Genomic DNA, 19,649 nt, shown 5'->3' with positions numbered 1-19,649 from the left:
AGGAGCAAGAGTTTGGGGAAAAAAAAAAAAAAAGACTACAAGTATTAGTATTGGATACGAAATATAAAATAAGTACACTTAAAGAGCCTATGAAAACCAAGACCAAGAACTAAGAGTTCAATCAAAAACAACCAGATGAATTAAAAAAAAAAAACAGAATTTCCAGAAATGAAATACAGTATATAAAAATTATAATCAGAAACTCAGAAAGGCATTATGTAACTGATTAGACATAGCTGGCAAAAAAAAAATCTATAAAAATTACTCAGAAGGCACACAAAGAGATGAAAGATATTAAAGAGGTTAAAAGACCAAGAGAAAAGAATAAAAAATGGTAACTTACAACTCATTGGAGTTGCAAATGAAGAAAAAGGGAGAGAGGAAACATCTAAATAGAATGTCTGATATAACAATCCTCAGATCCAGGAGCCCCCAACTAACCCTAAGTAGGATTAAATAAGGAGTTCTCACCAAGACGCATCTGAGTGAAACTGTAAACACCAAAGAGAGAGAAGCACGAGTAGCTTGAGGAAAAAAAATCCCTAGAAACTAAGTGATGACTTCTCAAGAATGAGAAGGGTGAAATGAAGATATTTTGAGATTAAAAAACAGAGAAAAACCAAAAAAACATTGTTATCAGTAGACCCACATTAAAGGACATTCTCAAAGATTTACTTTAGGAAGAATGAAAATGATCTGAGGGAATGAATATTAAATAATAATAAAAAAGTGGTAAATACGAAGGCAAATTTAAATACTAGCTATATAAAACAATAATTTTGTTCAACAACAGTTGTGGGGTTAAGAACATCTGAAATATAGTACAACAAAAGCACAAAAATCAGGAGTGGACTGACCAAAGTTAAAACATTTTAAGTCCTCGTATTGTTTAGGAGAATAAAGGTGATGATTAACTTTAGACTAAGTGAAATATGCTAAATTTCTAAAGGAACCACTATAGGACAAATGCGGAATGTTTCATTTCTGAAAGGCCATGAGGGAAACAAGTCTCAGGCAAGAAAATGTAGGCAGCTCCTGTCACTTACATTATTAAATGTGCTTTTACTCCCCTGGAAAACATACTTTGTATGTGTTTGTTTCAATTTTGCATAAAATGGTAAAGTAACTGATAAAACTTTTTTTCTGTCTTTCTCTTGGCACACAAAACAAAATTTAACCTTTCCATTAGTCCAAATTTAATGCTCAACATTGCTGGACTTTTCTAGGTCAAATTATGGCGTTTTACGTATCTACAAAATCACTGACAAATTTATCTTTACATTTAGTATTTTATAATGTTGAGAATGATGCAAAATTAAACTTTCTCATGGAATAATCCCAAAGACAAACCACCTTTAAATATTCCCTAAACTTGTTATTGTAATGTCATGCTCCCATTAACCTTCACAGTGCTATTAAAACAATAACTGCATCATTGTAGAATTTTAGAAGAAATTTAAATTCAGGCCCTATTTTCTTCTTAAAAACTAGAACAAATAAAATAACTAATCCTAAAATTTCTACCAACTCTTTAGATGGGTAGACTACAAGGGAGGGAGGGTGGTTAAATAACACATGAAAACCGTTGACAGTTTTCTTGACATCTTTTAACTCTAAACATGCCAGGAGAAATATCATTTGGGTCCATTGGACCTCTTACATTTTCTGTATTTTTGAGGTCATTTGACAATTTACATAAGAATAAGGGATAATGAAAATACTATTAGAAAATTTTAAATACAGAGTACAATAAATCCAAATTTTTATTCCACATATACACAAAATGCACCATGTTCTCTGAACATAACTGCTCATCAACTTTCATGCATGAACATGGAACATGTCCATCCCATAAATGCTAATTCCACATTTCAAATATTTTTCTAATAAGTTCTAACCCGCCATTACTTTGGTTCATCTTCCTGCATTTGAATTGTCAAAATGCAATGCTTAAAAAAGTTTTGAAATGTTTTATGGCTCATATTTTGTTGAAGAGAGATGGTCATCTACTTTGCTCCATAACTGTAAAACATTATCAGTTTTTTCCTTTGGAATGATCTAAAGAATTTTTAAAATTTTACACCATCTATTTCCTTCCAACTACCTTTGTATACATATCTGCCTTAAGCATCTGTCCACTAATGAACCATATCGAGTAAATTTTGGTTCACAAACATCACAAAACATGAAAGATTTCTGCCACATATACTTTTAGCAAAATGGGATGTTCTGGAACTTGTCACAGAATATTACATAATGAAGTTCTTCCTGTTAACTAGATGGGAATACCTTACTTTCCTTTTTTATCCTTATAAATATATTTTTCACTCACTGATTCTTCAGTTTGAAAAAAATCATCTAGGACATTGTATCTATAGACTCTTAGGCTGAGATTTTGCTTATACAATTAATTTCACCATTATCATTTGTCTAGAGTGGTGCTATTTTTGTATTTATCTTATTTAGCTAAGAGTTGTCAAATACCGTCTTGTGTTAACTTTCTTCCCTTTGCCAGTATGAACAGAGAATTAGTAATTCTGACTCCTCAACTGTGTTGAAGGAAAACTAAAAGCCAACTATTAAAGACAGCATCTCTCCTTTCTTTCATACCTTCTTGATAGACAATGCAATACTTTAGACAATGCAACATCCTCCAATTATTTCACTATTTTACTATCCTTTTAGGTCAGTGGTCCCCAACGTTTTTGGCACCAGGGACTGGTTTCGTGGAAGACAATTTTTCCAAGGACGGGAGGGGGTGGTTCAGGCACAGTATCTTTTCCCAGAAATAAAAAATGAATTAAAAATTTTATTTTCATTTAATCCATCTTCAAAAACAGTGCTTCCAAATACTTTAAGCCCATTTAACCTCTAGAACACTCAAGAATTTATCTGTGGATAAACAACTGTATAGCACAGGGAACTATATTCAATATCCTGGGATAAATCATAATGGAAAAGAATGTATACGTGTGTATAATTGAGCCGCTTTGCTATACAGCAGAAATTCACACAACACTGTAAATCAACTACACGTCAACAACAGCAACAAAAAAATTTATTTGAATACTAAATTCGACTACAAGACCTATCTTATGCGAAATTTTATGCTTGTCTTTCTGTAGCTCCAAACTATCAGATTCTAGTTTTTCTATACTGGCTGCCCATGAAAATTATACCAAAGATCTTGCTAACTATCAATCCTTTATCCAGCCTCTCTAAAACCCTAACATTGCTGATTACTCCATCTTCTTTTGGTTTTTATGAACACTACATTCTCCCAGCTCTCTGCCCACCCCGACCCTGTCTCAGTATTTGCTTCTTTCTTTGGCCCTACTTTAAACACAGATGTCCCCCAAGTTTGTAACCATGGCTTTGTTCTATTTTTTTCCCCACTCATTCAAAAAACGTTTACTAAATGTTTGATGTACGACAGGCACTGTACTTTCTCTGGTTTCATCCATGCTCACACCTATAATGGTGGATCACCACCATATGGATGATATTCGGATTTACACTACGACCCTTATCCCTCTTCTGAGCTCAATTTCCAAATGTCTACTCAATATAATATTAACATTGATGGAGATATATGTATGCAGGGGCTATTCTGAGCACTTTACAAATTTTATCTCATTGAATTCTCAAATCACAATGGAGACTGTAGAGGCCTCCAGGGATGCTGATAGGGTTGTTTTTTTGATTGGGTGCTGGTTATACAGGTGTGTCCAGCTTATGACATTTCATCAAGCTATATTCTTATTATATGTGCAGTTCTTTTTATATATACCATACTTCGATGGAGAATTTTTTTAAAATTTCAATCCTATGAGGTAATTATTAGTATTATCTCTAATTTACAAATGAAGAAACTCAAGTACCAAAGGACTGTTTGCCCAATGTCACATGACAAATAGTAGAGGGATCCTGGATTCAGCTCAGCTAGCCTGACTTCAGAACCCACCAACTATCAACCATATCAAGAATTTAATTTAGGTAATTCCCTGGCAGTCCAGTGGTTAGGACTCAGCACTTTCACAGCCGAGGGCTAGGGTTCAATCCCTGGTCTGGGAACTAAGATCCCACATGCCACACAGCGCAGCCAGCGGGGAGGAGTGGGGGGTGGATTTAATTCATTCCTATCACATTTTGTCTAAAATGACCTTCCCTCCATTTTCAGAATTAAAGACCATGAAGCCTACCCCAAACTCCATAGTCAGAATCCTCCAATTCCCCATTTTAGTATTTCATTAAAACTCAGTTATGATCGCTATCATGGCATAGTTACCTGGAGGTATACCTGCCCCTACCCTCATCCCCCAGGAGTGTAAACTCCTTGAAAGCAGGGACTATGCATACTGTAAGTTACTCCCTATGAACGTATTTTAATGTATATATTACATGAGGAGACTAATACTAAAACAACAAAAAAGCCCAGTGTTCTTTGCTTCATTAATTCGCCCTCTGTAAGGATGAATTAAGAGCTGCACTGCACACAGCTTTCACAAAACACTAAGAAATGTTATACTCGGAACAACGAACCTAATTCTGATAGAGTGATGCCAAGGACAATGTTGTTGGCGCACTCCTCACCTTTAATCTCATTCTAGTAATTCTAACATACTTTGTCAATTACTACATTTATAAGCCCAAGGACTGTCTTCTGATTATCCTGATGGTGTACTTCTGAATAATAATTTGGTTGATTTGCTTTTTTTTGACAAATACCTCTACTTAAACAGCTATATATTCTAATCCAACTGCCCATACGCATACATCTATTTCTGGGCTATTTTAAGCGAATGATCTATTTGTCTATCCCTCTACCAATACCACATTTTCCTGTTTAATAACATCTTTTGGTCCCCGCTAATACAAGACCTTCCTTATGATCTTACAAGACTGTCATGACTACTTTTGGACAAATACTCTCTTCACTATCAACATGAGAACTCCTTTATCAAGTTACCCCAAAAAGCCTGTTGTGATTTTTATTGCAATTACATTAAACATATAGACTACTTAGGAGAAAATTGATAACTTGATAGTATTGATTTTTTTCACTGCATGAACACAGCCCATCTTCAATTATTTGTCTTCTTTTATGCCCTTTATAGCCTACTGTATTTTTTTCTTAAAGTGTTTTGTATATCTCATTAGTTTTATTTCTACTTAATAGATTCTGTGGCTATATAAAAAGGACTTATTTGAAATTTGATAATCTAATTAATTCAACATTGCTGAAACAGGAGTGATCTTAGATCCAGAAAATTTGAACTCTTATTATTTCTCATATTAGTCTGTTGATTATAATCATGTTGCTTGCAAACAATTAAAAACTTGGAGGTCCCTATTAAACTGACACTGAAACTGAGGCCTCCAATTGATACTCAAGTACCTACTTTTAAAACATTTGAGATTATGAAGCTCTATGTATTAAGTGTATGATAGCCATCAACTGTGGAGAGCTTTTAAAACCCTTTTAGTATTATTATACAAATCTTTATAGAAAACTAGCATTGGTAAAATGCCTACTGAAAATCAAGCACTAGGCTAGGAAGGTTTATATTTAATAACTTCACCTCAAAGCAAGTTAGTTGAGGAAACTGAGTTGTAGAAAGATTAGGTGACTTGCATAAGTGTCTAAAGAGATAGAGTTGAGATTCAAATCCAAAGCCTTTTCATTATAGTATACTGTGAGGCACATTATAAAAACACAGTCAAGCATACACTTTAAGCATTCTATACAGGGCTAGTCTCCCTCATCCTACTCTTAAGGCTATTAATAACATATACAGGATATATATCATCATTGTAAAAGCACTAATCCTTTTGGAAAGAAAATTTTCATTATTTCAAATTCATTCATGCAATATGAATCCTAAGATCTCTGATTCAACAGTGGAGGAGCTGATATAATTAGCAGTTGCAGTAATTTTTTTTTTGGTAGAGCCAGTAAATTTCCATCACTAAGATCGGTTTCAAAAACCTGTTCACCTGGTTTTCTCACCATCTCAGTTAGTGATTACTTCTTTCTACCTTACTAGTGTTACTTTTATTCTTTCCTTCAAGATACAATATTCTTAACTCTACATTCAAATAAAAAGCAAAAAAGAGGAGGAAAATTCACTGGCCAATCAACCTACCCAAGTTATCTTAGTGATGTGAAAAGATACTTATCCTTTAGGAACAGATGTCCTAAAGACATCTCAAGAATCACTAGATGAGATGCCTTCTTTTGACTAACAGATACTTAATTTAAGCTAATGTCCAGACAACAGTCGAAATCCACTTAAACATTTATTATTTAACAACATTTGCTGAGATCCTAAGAATATGGGGGCAATTATTTTGTACCTTTATACAATCATTACTCTATAAAATTTTTGAACTCAATTAATTCTAGATATTAAAAGGGTAAAAAAATGTTGGCGAATGATTATTTTAAATAGCTAACTTTATTGAAGGTAGAATAACATTCAGATACCAATGATACACTAAGAGCTATAGATAGAACAAAGAAAATTAGTTTAAGCACAAGCTAAACATTTAGGTTATGCAGGTTAACAGACAAGCATCTTGAGTAGATAGAAAGGTGACAAGAAAGATATGACCAAGGCTTTTCTAAAGAATACAAGAAACTAGCTGTTTAAAACTCTCCAAGAAAAAGTTATGTCCTATTCATAGTGGGATATAATGGGATTACTTTAGTTTATATTACATATACATAGCATATTTGTTTATGCCACAAATCCCCTTCAAAAACTGAAGAACTCCTATGAGAACTTCTGTAAAACTGCCAATGAAGGAGACAAAAAAACTCATTTGATCCTATGATAGTTAATTAGAAAGTTTTTTCCACTGAGAATTATCTTTCTCACATTCTTTGCTACCGTAAGTTCTTACAACTGTTGAAATCATTTTTTTCAAAATTTATTATAAAATTAATGTCTGTCTAAAAGTTTTTAAGTATATCTTCTCAAACAAAAAAGGTACTCTACTGAAGTAGTTACCTATCTAACCAAGTTCCCTTTCTGCCATGAAGCCATTCCTGTTTTTTCATCATGCTTGAGATCTGCCTTGTCCTACACACCCCAAATTAACATTCTACCGGAAATATATACTTATAAACACAATAATTAATACTTAAAACCTTTCTGATTTTGTCACTGCCAAGGGGAAAAAAGCACATGAAAGGTAAGAAAAGATTACATTTGCAATAGTGGCAAATGGCACCAATAGGTTTATTTACTAGCCTTAAAAAAACACAGAAGCAGGAAGAAAAGCAATCAGTAGCTGATGGAACGTGTAGCACAAAGACTGAATAAATGCTTACCACAAAAATATTTAATATGTATTATACAAAAGAAAAACCTGGTTTATCTAAAGGTTATTGGTAGTAGAACTTATAAGAGATCTTTACAACATCTCTTAAAGAACTTTGATACTTAGTATGCCATTATAAATCTCAAATATTAACAAGCAAAAAGAAAGTCTAAATTTAAAATAAATTTAATCAAATACCTCACATAGTGGTAACCAAGAAAACTAAGAACCGGAATTAAATCTAGACTTAGAATAGTTACTCTCAGTTATCTGCACTCAACGACAGGTGAAGCAACTATTCACATAATCTACAGATAAATGTTTAAGATCTCCTTAAGTTTACATCCTTCAAAAAAAATTCTTTTTTGCAAAGTAAGCCTTGGTCTTCCATGTCTCAAAGTTACATTTTAATGATTTCCAGACAGGAAGAAAGATGAGCACCATCACTGCATTTTTTGCATATGCTTTTATTATTAATGCTATTTGTTCATCTTCCTTGAACCAAGGTATTAGCATTACTGGACCTGATTTCTTTCCATTAAAAACAAACAATTCTATATAGTATGTTATATACAAGGACAGAGCATCTTAACAATTAGTTTTGCCAATACACGCATAAATAAGTGATGTCAAAAGACTAGTCTTTTCTCATTAGACACACATATTAACAAGCAATTTAATACTTTGGATTGCTGTTACAGTTTACTGAAACTTTATAAGATTCAAAGCCAAAGAAAAACTAGGTACAGAAATTCTATAATAGCTTCCTATACTGGGATAAAATACATACATGCAAATATTTGATCAAAAAATGATTATCTTTAAATTGGCATTTCCTCCCTTCATTTCTATCTATAGGTTTGCATTCGAAAAAATATTTCAAAACTGCCACAAAGAACAAACCCACTACATTTTCAGTAAACAGTTAATAATCCAACAAATCTATCACTCTGCCCACAGTAACAGAAAAATACTGTGTAAAACAATTAAAACTTAAATGGTTAAATACAGCCTTGTGTAGGACACACAGTACTTGGTAGCAGTAGATTTACAGCACAGTGCTGATGAGCTGTATCTTGTTTCCCAGAAAAAGAAAATGGCTTGATTTTTCTCTCCACAAAAATTATTTGCTCTTTATTAAAGTGGCTGGGACTTTGTTAGTTGTTTAATTATCACAATTTGTAAGTAAAGAATTTTTTAAAAGTTTGAAAAGCCCCAAGATCATGCCCCAATAATTTGTCATCTCAGTTCTTTTTCTGGAAATAAGCTTCAAAGTAAAAGAGACTTGTAAAAAAATGCCACATGTGTTCAACGCATTTGACAATTAGTAGAATATTAATTTCATCAATAAAACACATTTACACATTTTAATATCTCTTAAAAATCAATGGGGTCTTAAGCATTGAGTCATATTTTAACTGGTGGTGATTTTTTCAGTGATACATAAAATAATGATACCCTTCCTTTATAATAAATGCTATCTTATAATTCCATGAAATATGGCAACTCTGTTCCTCAGAATTACACGTTTTAACCAAAACAGATAGCCCAATTTTACAGATGAGGAAAATGAAAGACCAAATAAGAGATGTCCCCAACGTCATTAAAATCCGGAGCAAAAAAGACTGGAACCCAGGTCTTCTGGTTCCCAGTGATGTCCTTTCCTTTAGACAACCCGCCGCCTGAAGTGAATGAGGTGAGAAAACTACCTGGGTTTATTAACCAATAGCTAATTTACCTAGTACACAGATATCTAATATAATCTCTCTCTATAAAAAGCTGATCACTTAGGAGCCCTGAACGCTTACGGCCTGAGTCTAAAGAGACTGTCTCAGGCTGACTCAAAAGTAACAACAACAGAATCTAGTGTTTTTCTTTCTTTTGATAAGATATATAACGAAGTACAGAAACTTCAGAAATTAGAGCTTCCCTTAAGTAAGAGATTTCATAGGGTGCATTTCACGGCACCTCACTTGCACTTTTCATTTCCCTGGAGGGGAAAGACCCGCCAAGGGAAATTACTGGCCCACCTGGAGCCTAAACGCAACAGCCAGAACAAAGCTGTGGACTCATTTATCAGCACTAGAAACTTCGCACATCTCTTCCAGCCTACCAGCTACACAATTCACAGGTGGTTGGTGTGTTTACCTCTCTCCTTGAAGGGAGAACTAAAGGAACCAAACGAATGCGATGACACCCACAGTCTGTTTGCGGGGATCGGGTGGAAGGCCAGGGGAGACCACGGGACGCAGAAGAAGGCACCCAAGAAAACAACACGTTATCTGGGCTCGGGGGGCCGGAGCACCGGGCGAGGACCGGTGCCCGGGCGGCGGCGCGACTCCGCACTCCCCGAAAGGTGCCCTCGCCCACCGTCTCTTTCCCCAAGTGGGAGGGATATCGGAGGTGGGGACCGGCCCGGCGGGGGCGGGGACCGGAGGCACCGCAGGGGCCGCGGCCTCGGCTCCCTCCCTCCCAGCCCGGCGGGGGTGGCGGCTCGGCTCCGAGGCCGCGGGAGGCCATTTTAGCTGCGGGGCCGCCAAAGGCCCGGGAGGCCCTCCGCCTCACCGTCTCCCGCTCCCGCCCCCACCGGGGCCGCTGCCCGCCCCGGGCCGGGCGAGGCCGCGGGGCTCGGCCTGCCGCCGGCCGGCGCTCGGAGGGGGGGGGGCACGGGGGGGCGGCGGGCGTGTGGGCGTCGTGTCGGCGGGATCCGGGCGGAGGGGCGAGCAGGGGGAGAGGAGGGAGAGGGCGGGGAGCCGTTACCTATACTGGGCCGCAGCCGCCGCCGCCGCCGCCCCGCTGTGGGTGAATCCAAAGTAGTTGCCGGTCGCCATTTTGGCATCTTCCCCCAGCCGGCTGGGCACTGCGACGGGCACGGAGAGTCGGGTCCCATGGCGGGAGGAGAGGCGCGGAGGGGCAGAGACGCCGAGGGAGGGAAGGGGAGAGAGAGAGAGAGGCTCCGTGAGAAGCCGCCCTCGCCGGGCCGGGCCGCGGCCGCGCCGCCTCCCCCTCCCGCCTCGCACTCCCTCACTCACTCGCACGCCCGGGTGGCGGCCGCCGCCTCCTCCCCAGAGCCTGCCCCAACCCCCCGCGCCTCCCCGCCGCCCCGGGCCGGGGAAGGGGCCACACGGGGACCCCGACGGGGCACATTATACTCACCATAGGTGAAAGAAACTACAGGGCATATGGGAATCATGGGCTCGGGCTGCTGCTGCTGAACTCTGAACTCTCACCCGCTGCCTCCCTCCTCTGCCCCGCTCCTCCTCAGCGGAGAACAGACCGCCGCCTCCCGCCGCACTGCGCAGGCGCCCCCGCGCTCGGCACCCTGGGAGCTGTAGTCCCGCCGCCTTCGCGGCTCCGACGGGCGCGTGCCATGCCTCGGCCGAGGCGGGCCTGAGGCGCCCTCCGTGGAAGGCGGGCTTGGTCTCCTCCGCGGTGGTGGCGAAGGCGAGACGAGCCGCGCCGGCCGGGAGAGGGAGTCGGGGAGAGTGACCCGAGAGAGTGACGTCTACCAGCCTTTTCTTCTTACTTTTCACTTCTTTCACTTTTGTGTGTCCATTTGTTCTCTCCCTTTTGCCCTTCTCCATCGTGCACTTTTCACCAGGACTTGAGCTGGACTAATTTGGATTTTTCCTTATTTCTCGCATTCCCGGTTCTTGTCCTTAGCCTTTAAAGTGGAGAAGGAAAGACGGGGAGAAGGGAAAGAGAAAAAGAACGGCAGGTGTGCTATTGCGTTGGATACCCCTTCCGAGCACTTCTCTTCTGGTCCCTTCTCCCACCCGCACCCACCGCTTGATTCCTACAGCGTGTACGGAGCCCTCACAAAACGTCAGGCGCTCTTCTGGGTGCTGGAGGTAGAGCAGTGAGCAAAACAAAGTCCCTGTTTACACGGAATTTACCTTCTGGGAAAGGGGAGGGTGGGCGGCAGGAGGTTCAGACAATAGCCAAATAAATACGATGTCGGCTGGTGATTGCAGCTTGAAGAATAAAGCGTGGTAAAGAAGTTAGAGAGCGAGAGAGGTGCTACTTTATGTAGGGCGTGGTTAGTGCAGCCAACGGGTAGAGTTGTGAAGGAGGTGAGTGGGCAAACCTAGTTGACAGTCGGGGGGAAAAGACAGAAAATGGAGGGTCCTAAGGCAGGCGTGCTCAAGAGCAGCGAGGGAGTTAGGCTGGCTGGAGTCGAGTGACGGGGAGTCCAGATCACAGAAGTCCTTGGTAAGAGTGGTGAATCTTTCATGGTAAGGACAGAAGGATACTCTCCCCACCGTGCAGCCGTGTCTTTGTTCCCTCTGCTTTCTCACTGTTTTGTCTTTACTTTTCCCTGTGCATTTTCAACCATTCTCTTTCCTCCTGCAGTTCCTCTTCTGACTATTTCTCCCACCTTACATCTTTCCCGCCTTCCATCAGTGCCTAAGTGATCCATTTCACCTCTTCCTCACCTAGTCCACAGCCATCCCCCAGACCCTCTGCTACTCGCCTCTCTATTGGATCTGAGCTGGATATGAGCATTAAAAAGAAACACAAAGGGTGAATCAGAACTGACTCACTAAGTTTAGGGCCTTATCCCACCTTCTAATGCCAGAGCAGAGACAGTACCTCAGTTCTTATTTGTGCCAACCCTGCTCCCCCATACCTCCTAGAAAGGTACAGTTTCTAAAATCCTGTCTGAATTATCCTCTTATTCATTTCAAAAGAGAGAAAGTGTAGACTATTTGAGAAAAATCAATGTCATTGTTTTTCAGAATACCGATGTTTCTCCAGGCAAAAGTTATTTGTGCTCCAAGTGTGTTGCTAGGAAAAAAAAAAAAAATCTACACATAAGATATTAGAACTGCATTTTAAAGGTAATTTGCCTTGAACTTCACGGAGCAATCAAGCCTTCAAGGCGCTGACTGTAACTGCTTTGATAAATTTGCACTGTTAGTTACTGGGCTATTTGACTAAAACGGGAGGAGAAAAGTCAGGTGTTAATCACCCGCCCAAGAGGATTCTTTTCTGGCCAATTTTGTGCTTGGTTGCTTGGCAGGTATTTAGAGGATGGAAGAGGACTGGGCTGCAGGCACACCCCAATGAGCAGTCAGGTAACTAGAAAGAGGGAGGCATGCCTCTTCTCTTTGGTAACTGTTCCCAGGTCTAAGGGTAGGTGTGGCAGCAGGAATGGCCTCAACCTGCCCCTGATTTGGGATTATTTAAGGAAGGAGTTTTGGACAGGGCTTGGAATCAAGAAAACTTGGGTCCTTTTCCTGGGCATTTAGTAGTGGAATGACCTGGGTACATTATTTAACCTTTCTGAACCTGTATGACAGGAATAACAATAACGCTCACGGGATTGTGGTGGGGATTAAATGAGGTAGCATTTCTGTAAAACAACAGTCATTCATACTTCAGCCAGAGTGATGAGTTCAAAATGAAAATCTGATCTAACGCTTCTGTGCTTCTCCCTCTTAGCATAAAGCAAAACTTCCATGTGGTCTACAAGCCCTGTGTAGTTTGTCCTCCCCACCTTTTCAGCATCTTCCTCTTTATTCTCTCCATTCCAGCTTCCTTGGCCTCCTATTTACCATGCTCTGTCCCACCCCAGGGCTTTGCATGTTCTCTCTGCCTAGAATGTTCTTCCCTCCTCTCTTCACCTAGTTGACCCTTGTGCTTCAAGATCTCCACTCAGGACTTCCCTGGTGGCACAGTGGTTAAGAATCCACTTGCCAATGCAGGGGACACGGGTTCGAGTCCTGGTCCCGAAAGATCCCACATGCCGCGGAGCACGTAAACCCATGTGCCACAACTACTGAAGCCTGTGCGCCTAGAGCCCGTGCTCTGCAACAAGAGAAGCCACTGCAATGAAAAGCCTGCGCACTGCAACGAAGGGTAGCCTCTGCTCTCCGCAACTAGAGAAAGCCCGTGAGCAGCAACGAAGACCCAACACAGCCATAAATAAGTAAATTTATTTTTAAAGAAAGATCTCCACTCAGTCAACTCCTCAGCCTCAGTCAATTCCCTGACCCCCTGAATGGATCAGACCCTTATTATGCTTCACACTTAGCTGCCTTTGTCACAGTTGCAATCTTACACTTATTGCGTGATTATTTGATTAATATGTACTTCCCCCATCAAGCTGCAGCTTGTTGAACGCAGGGCGCTAATATTGGGTGCCTGGTGATAGAACTTATTTAATGAATGAACCAGGCTGCGCACAGCTTAATCTTTCTTGGATGACTCAGAAGGCAGTTCAGGAACCTGTAGTACCTGCCTCAGCATCATCAAGAGAAACCTTAATTAGCATCTGAGGCCAAATGAGGAAATGTCAATTGGCAGACCCAGAAGAGGTGGAGCCAGCCTGAGAAGGCCTGCACCTAAACTCACCCAAAATACATCTGTTTGCCTTTCCTCACACCTTTGAGTCAAGAACTGGTATCCTGAAAGGCCTTCTTACAATACAAACATGTCAGCCAGAAAGAATAATATATAAGCTACTCTGTACTATGAGGAGTATGATAGTGAAAAAGACTCTGATGCCGGACTCAGCTGGCTTCAGATCTCGGCTCCGTCACTCAGTGCTGTAACTCACCTCTGTCACAACCTCTTTGTGCCTCATTTTTCTCCTCTGTAAATAGAGATGATGAAAGTACTACCTACAGCAGGGGGCTTAACATCATCCTAGATGTGAAGCTCCTAGATTAGTGCCTGCCCACTCTAAGCACTTTGTGAGTGTTGGCTATTATTCCAACCACCACCCATTCTTATTACAATCAAAAATGAGCCAAATGCAGGGGACACGGGTTCGAGCCCCGGTCTGGGAAGATCCCACATGCCGCGGAGCGGCTGGGCCCGTGAGCCATGGCCGCTGAGCCTGCGCGTCCGGAGCCTGTGCTCTGCAACGGGAGAGGCCACAACAGTGAGAGGCCCGCGTACCACAAAAAAAAAAAAAAAAAGAGCCAAAGGTGAAAGACCAGGAAGCAGGCCCATCTAAATTCTTCCTTCCCCATCCTTTCTCTCCTTCTCTCCCCTCCCTTCCCCTCTGCTCTCCTCCTCTCCCTTGGAGGAATAACTCTGTGGTCTGGGAGACATGCTGAGAGATATTCTTTAGAATCCAGTTGAAGTTTTTTCTTGAGTTTTGGCCAATGGATGTTGGATGGTGGATAGATTGATGGATACATGAAGGCCTTTAAAAGGATTAAGGTACAAACTGAGAACCGTGATCCAGGATCAGATAGTAGGGTAATCCACAGAGATAACATGTATCCTTGATAAACACAGCGACAGCTGCTGTTGTGAAAGGGAAATTTAGTGCAGAAGATGACGTATTTATCTCAGTAAGAGAGTTTATGATATAGTGGTTTCTTCTAGGGCCAGGTTTTTATTTTAATAAATAAATTTATTTATTTTTGCCTGCGTTGGGTCTTCATTGCTGAGCACAGGCTTTCCCTAGTTGCGGTGAGCAGGGGCTACTCTTTGTTGCCGTGTGCGGGCTTCTCATTGCGGTGGCTTCTCTTTTTGTGGAGCACAGGCTCTATGCATGGGCTTCAGTAGTTGTGGCACGTGGGCTCAGTAGTTGTGGCTCACGGGCTCTAGAGCACAGGTTCAGTAGTTGTGGCGCACAGGCTTAGCTGCTCCACAGAATGTGGGATCTTCCCAGACCAGGGCTTGGACCCATGTACCCTGCATTGTCAGGTGGATTCCTAACCACTGTGCCACTAGGGAAGGCCCTAGGACCAGGTTTTACGGGTTCAAATCCTACCTGCACCACTTACTAGTTGTGTAGATCTAGGGCAATTTATATAACCTCTCTGGACCTCAGTTTCTTCAGGAATTAATGACGCCTACTTTACATGATTGTTGTGGGCATTACATGAATGAATACATGTAAAGTATTCCTGGAGCATTACTTGGCACATTGCAAGTGCTCAATGCAATCCTTTGGTTAATACCAGACAGAATAGATATTAAAGGATTTCTTGGCATAGACAGTCAGTCTCTGATTTCTCTCACCCTATTATACTAATTTTTTTCAATTTAAATTTTTGAGATATAATTCACATACCATAAGATTCACCCTTTTAAAATATTCAATTCAGTGGCTTTTTGTAGATTCACAAAATTGTGCAACTCTCACGACTGTCTAATTTCAGAATATTATCATCACCCCAATAGTCAATCCTGTACCCATTAGCAGTCACTTCCTATGCTCCTCTTCTGAGTGGCTGGAAACCACAAATCTACTTTCTGTCTTTGTGGATCTGCCTATACTGGACATTTAATATAAATGGACTTATACAATATGTGGCATTTTTAGCTGGCTTCTTTCATTTAGTCTTATGTTTTCAAGTTTCATCTATGTCGTAGCATGCATTAGTACTTCATTGCTTTTTATGACAATAATATTCCATTGTTTGGATATACCACATCTTGTTTATCATTCATAAGTTGCTGGATGTTTGGTTTGATTCCACTATTTGGCTATTAAGAATAATGCTACTAGATTGGTTCAAGATGGCAAAGTAGGGTGACGTGTGCTCAGTTCCTCTTGCGAGGGCACGAGAATCACAATGAACTGCTGAATAATCACTGAGAGGAAGACACTGGAGCTCACCAAAAAAGATACCCCACATCCAAAGACAAAGGAGAAGCCACAATAGACGGTAGGAGGGGGACAATCACAATAAAATCAAACCCTGTAACTGCTGGGTGGGTGACTCACAAACTGGAAAACACTTATCAGTCTTCCCAACCTGGGGGTCTGGCAATGGGAGGAGGAATTCCTAGAGAAGCAGACTTTGAAGGCTAGCGAGATTTGACTGCAGGACTTCGACAGGACTGGGGGAAACAGAGACTCCATTCTTGGAGGGCACACACAAAGTAGTGTGCACATTGGGACCCAGGGGAAGGAGCAGTGACCCCATAGGAGACTGAACCAGACCTACCTGTCAGTGTTGGAGGGTCTCCTGTAGAGGCGGGGGGTGGCTGTGGCTTACCATGGGGACAAGGACACTGGCAGCAGAAGTTCTGGGAAGTACTCCTTGGCATGAGCCCTCCCAGAGTCCGCCATTAGCCTCACCAAAGAGCCTGGTAGGCTCCAGTGCTGGTTTGCCTCAGGCCAAACAACCAACAGGGAGGGAACCCAGCCCCACCCATCAGCAGACAAGCGGATTAAAGTTTTACTGAGCTCTTCCCACCAGAGCAACACCCAGCTCTACCCACCACCAGTCCCTCCTATCATGAAGCTTGCACAAGTCTCTTAGATAGCCTCATCACCAGAGGGCAGACAGCAGAAGCAAGAAGAACTACAATTCTGCAGCCTGTGGAAGGAAAACCACATTCACAGAAAGATAGACAAAATGAAAAGGCAGAGGACTTTGTACCAGATGAAGGAACAAGATAAAACCCCAGAAAAACAACTAAATGAAGTGGAGAAAAAGAAAAAGAATTCAGAATAGTGATAGTGAAGATGATCCAGGACCTCGGAAAAAGAACGGAGGCAAAGATTGAGAAGAAGCAAGAAAAGTTTAACAAAGACCTAGAAGAATTAAAGAACAAAGACCTAGGAGAATTAAAGAACAAACAAACAGATGAAAAATACAATACCTGAAATGAAAAATACACTAGAGGGACTGAATAGCAGAATAACTGAGGCAGAAGAATGCATAAGTGACCTGGAAGACAGAATGGTGGAATTCACTGTTGCGGAACAGAATGAAGAAAAATGACTGTAAAGAAATGAAGACATTAAGAGACCTCTGGGACAACACTAAAAGCAACAATATTCGCATTGTAGGGGTCCCAGAAGGAGAAGAGAGAGAGAAAGGACTCAAGAAAATATTTGAAGATATTACAGTTGAAAACTTCCCTAACATTGGATAGGAAATAACCACCCAAGTCCAGGAAGCACAGAGAGTCCCGTCCCAGGCAGGATAAACCCAAGGAGAAACATGCCAAGACACAGAGCAATCAAACTGACAAAAATTAAAGGCAAAGAAAAATTATTGAAAGCAGCAAGGGAAAAATGACAAATAACATACAAGGGAACTCCCATAAGGTTAACAGCTGATTTCTCAGCAGAAACTCTACAAGCCAGAAGGGAATGGCACAATATATTTAAACTGATGAAAGGGAAGAACCTACAACAAAGATTACTCTACCCAGCAAGGATCTCATTCAGATTCGATTGAGAAATCAAAAGCTTTACAGACAAGCAAAAGCTGAGAGAATTCAGCACCACCAAACCAACTCTACAACAAATGCTAAAGGAACTTCTCTAAGTGGGAAACACAAAAGAGGAAAAGGACCTTCAAAAAAACCCATAACAATTAAGAAAATGGTAATAGGAACATACATATCGATAATTACCTTAAACGTGAATGGATTAAATGCTCCAACCAAAAGACACAGGCTTGCTGAATGGATACAAAAACAAGACCCATATATATGCTGTCTACAAGAGACCCACTTCAGACCTAGGGACACATACAGACTGAAAGTGAGGGGATGGAAAAAGATATTCCATGCAAATGGAAATCCAAAGAAAGCTGGAGTAGCAATACTCATATCAGATAAAATAGACTTTAAAAGAAAGAATGTTACAAGAGACAAGGAAGAACACTACATAATGATCAAGGGATCAATCCAAGAAGAAGATATAACAATTATAAACATATATGCACCCAACATAGGAGCATCTCAATACATAAGGCAACTGCTAACAGCTATAAAAGAGGAAATTGACAGTAACACAGTAAGAGTGGGAGACTTTAACACCTCACTTACACCAATGGACAGATCATCCACACGGAAAATTAATAAGGAAACACAAGCTTTAAATGACACAACAGACCAGATAGATTTAATTGATATTTATAGGACATTCCATCCCAAAACAGCAGATTACACTTTCTTCTCAAGTGCACATGGAACGTTCTCCAGGATAGATCACATCTTGGGTCACAAATCAAGCCTCAGTAAATTTAAGAAAATTGAAATCATACCAAGCATCTTTTCCGACCACAACGCTATAAGATTAGAAATCAGTTACAGGGGAAAAAAACTTAAGAAACACAAACACATGGAGGCTAAACAATATGTTACTAAATAACCAAGAGATCACTGAAGAACTCAAAGAGGAAATCAAAAAATACCTGGAGACAAATGACAACGAAAACACAATGATCCAAAACTTCTGGGATGGAGCAAAAGCAATTCTAAGAGAGAAGTTTATAGCAATACAATCCTACCTCAAGAAACAAGAAAAATCTCAAATAAACAATCTAATCTTACACCTAAAGGAACTAGAGAAAGAAGAACAAACAAAACCCAAAGTTAGTAGAAGGAAAGAAATCATAAAGATCAGAGCAGAAATAAATGAAATAGAAACAAAGAAAATAATTGCAAAGATCAATATAACTAAAAGCTGGTTCTTTGAGAAGATAAACAAAATTGATAAACGTTTAGCCAGATTCATCAAGAAAAAGAGGGAGAGGACTCAAATCAATAAAATTAGAAATGAAAGAGTTACAACGGACTCAGGAGAAATACAAACCATCATAAGATACTACTATAAGCAACTCTATGCCAATAAAATGGGCAACCTGGAAGAAATGGACAAATTCTTAGAAAGGTACAACCTTCCAAGACTGAACCAGGAAGAAATAGAAAATATGAACAGACCAATCACAAGTAATGAAATTGAAACTATGATTAAAAATCTTCCAACAGGGCTTCCCTGGTGGCGCAGTGGTTGAGAGTCCACCTGCCGATGCAGGGGACACGGGTTCGTGCCCCGGTCCGGGAAGTTCCCACATGCCGCAGAGCGGCTAGGCCCATGAGCCATGGCTGCCGAGCCTGTGCATCCGGAGCCTGTGCTCCGCAACGGGAGAGGCCACAACAGTGAGAGGCCCGTGTACCAAAAAAAAAAAAAAAAAAAAAAAAAAATCTTCCAACAAACAAAACCCCAGGACCAGAAGGCTTCACAGGTGAACTCCATCAAACATTTAGAGACAAGCTAACACCCATCCTTCTCAAACTCTTCCAAAAAATTGCAGAGGAAGGAACACTCCCAAACTCATTCTATGAGGTCACCATCACCCTGATACCAAAACCAGACAAAGATACTACAAAAAAAGAAAATTACAGACCAATATTACTGATGAATATAGATGCAAAACTCCTTGACAAAATACTAACAAACAGAATCCAACAACACATTAAAAGGATCATACACCATGGTCAAGTGGGATTTAACCCAGGGATGCAAGGATTCTTCAGTATATGCAAATCAATCAATGTGATACACCATACTAACAAATTGAAGAATAAAAACCATATGATCATCTCAGTAG

The 19,649-nt window shown here is 40.7% G+C and overlaps 1 protein-coding gene across 1 annotated transcript in view; it reads right to left on the bottom strand.

Moving 5' to 3' along the window:
* Positions 1-10,620, bottom strand: part of ZFR (zinc finger RNA binding protein) — a 73,944-nt gene extending 63,324 nt beyond the window's left edge. The window contains exons 1-2 of the mRNA XM_060009630.1: positions 10,483-10,620; positions 10,087-10,186 (exon numbers count right to left, since the gene is read on the bottom strand). Coding sequence (XP_059865613.1) covers positions 10,087-10,186; positions 10,483-10,519 — 137 coding nt within the window. The 5' untranslated portion in view covers positions 10,520-10,620. The remainder of the gene's footprint in view (positions 1-10,086; positions 10,187-10,482) is intronic.
* Between the last annotated feature and the right edge of the window lie 9,029 nt (positions 10,621-19,649).

The sequence above is a fragment of the Delphinus delphis genome, chromosome 3 (genome assembly GCF_949987515.2).
Source record: "Delphinus delphis chromosome 3, mDelDel1.2, whole genome shotgun sequence".
Lineage (NCBI taxonomy): Eukaryota > Metazoa > Chordata > Mammalia > Artiodactyla > Delphinidae > Delphinus > Delphinus delphis.
Note: the sequence above shows the minus strand (reverse complement) of the source record. Positions and strands in the feature narration are given on the sequence as shown.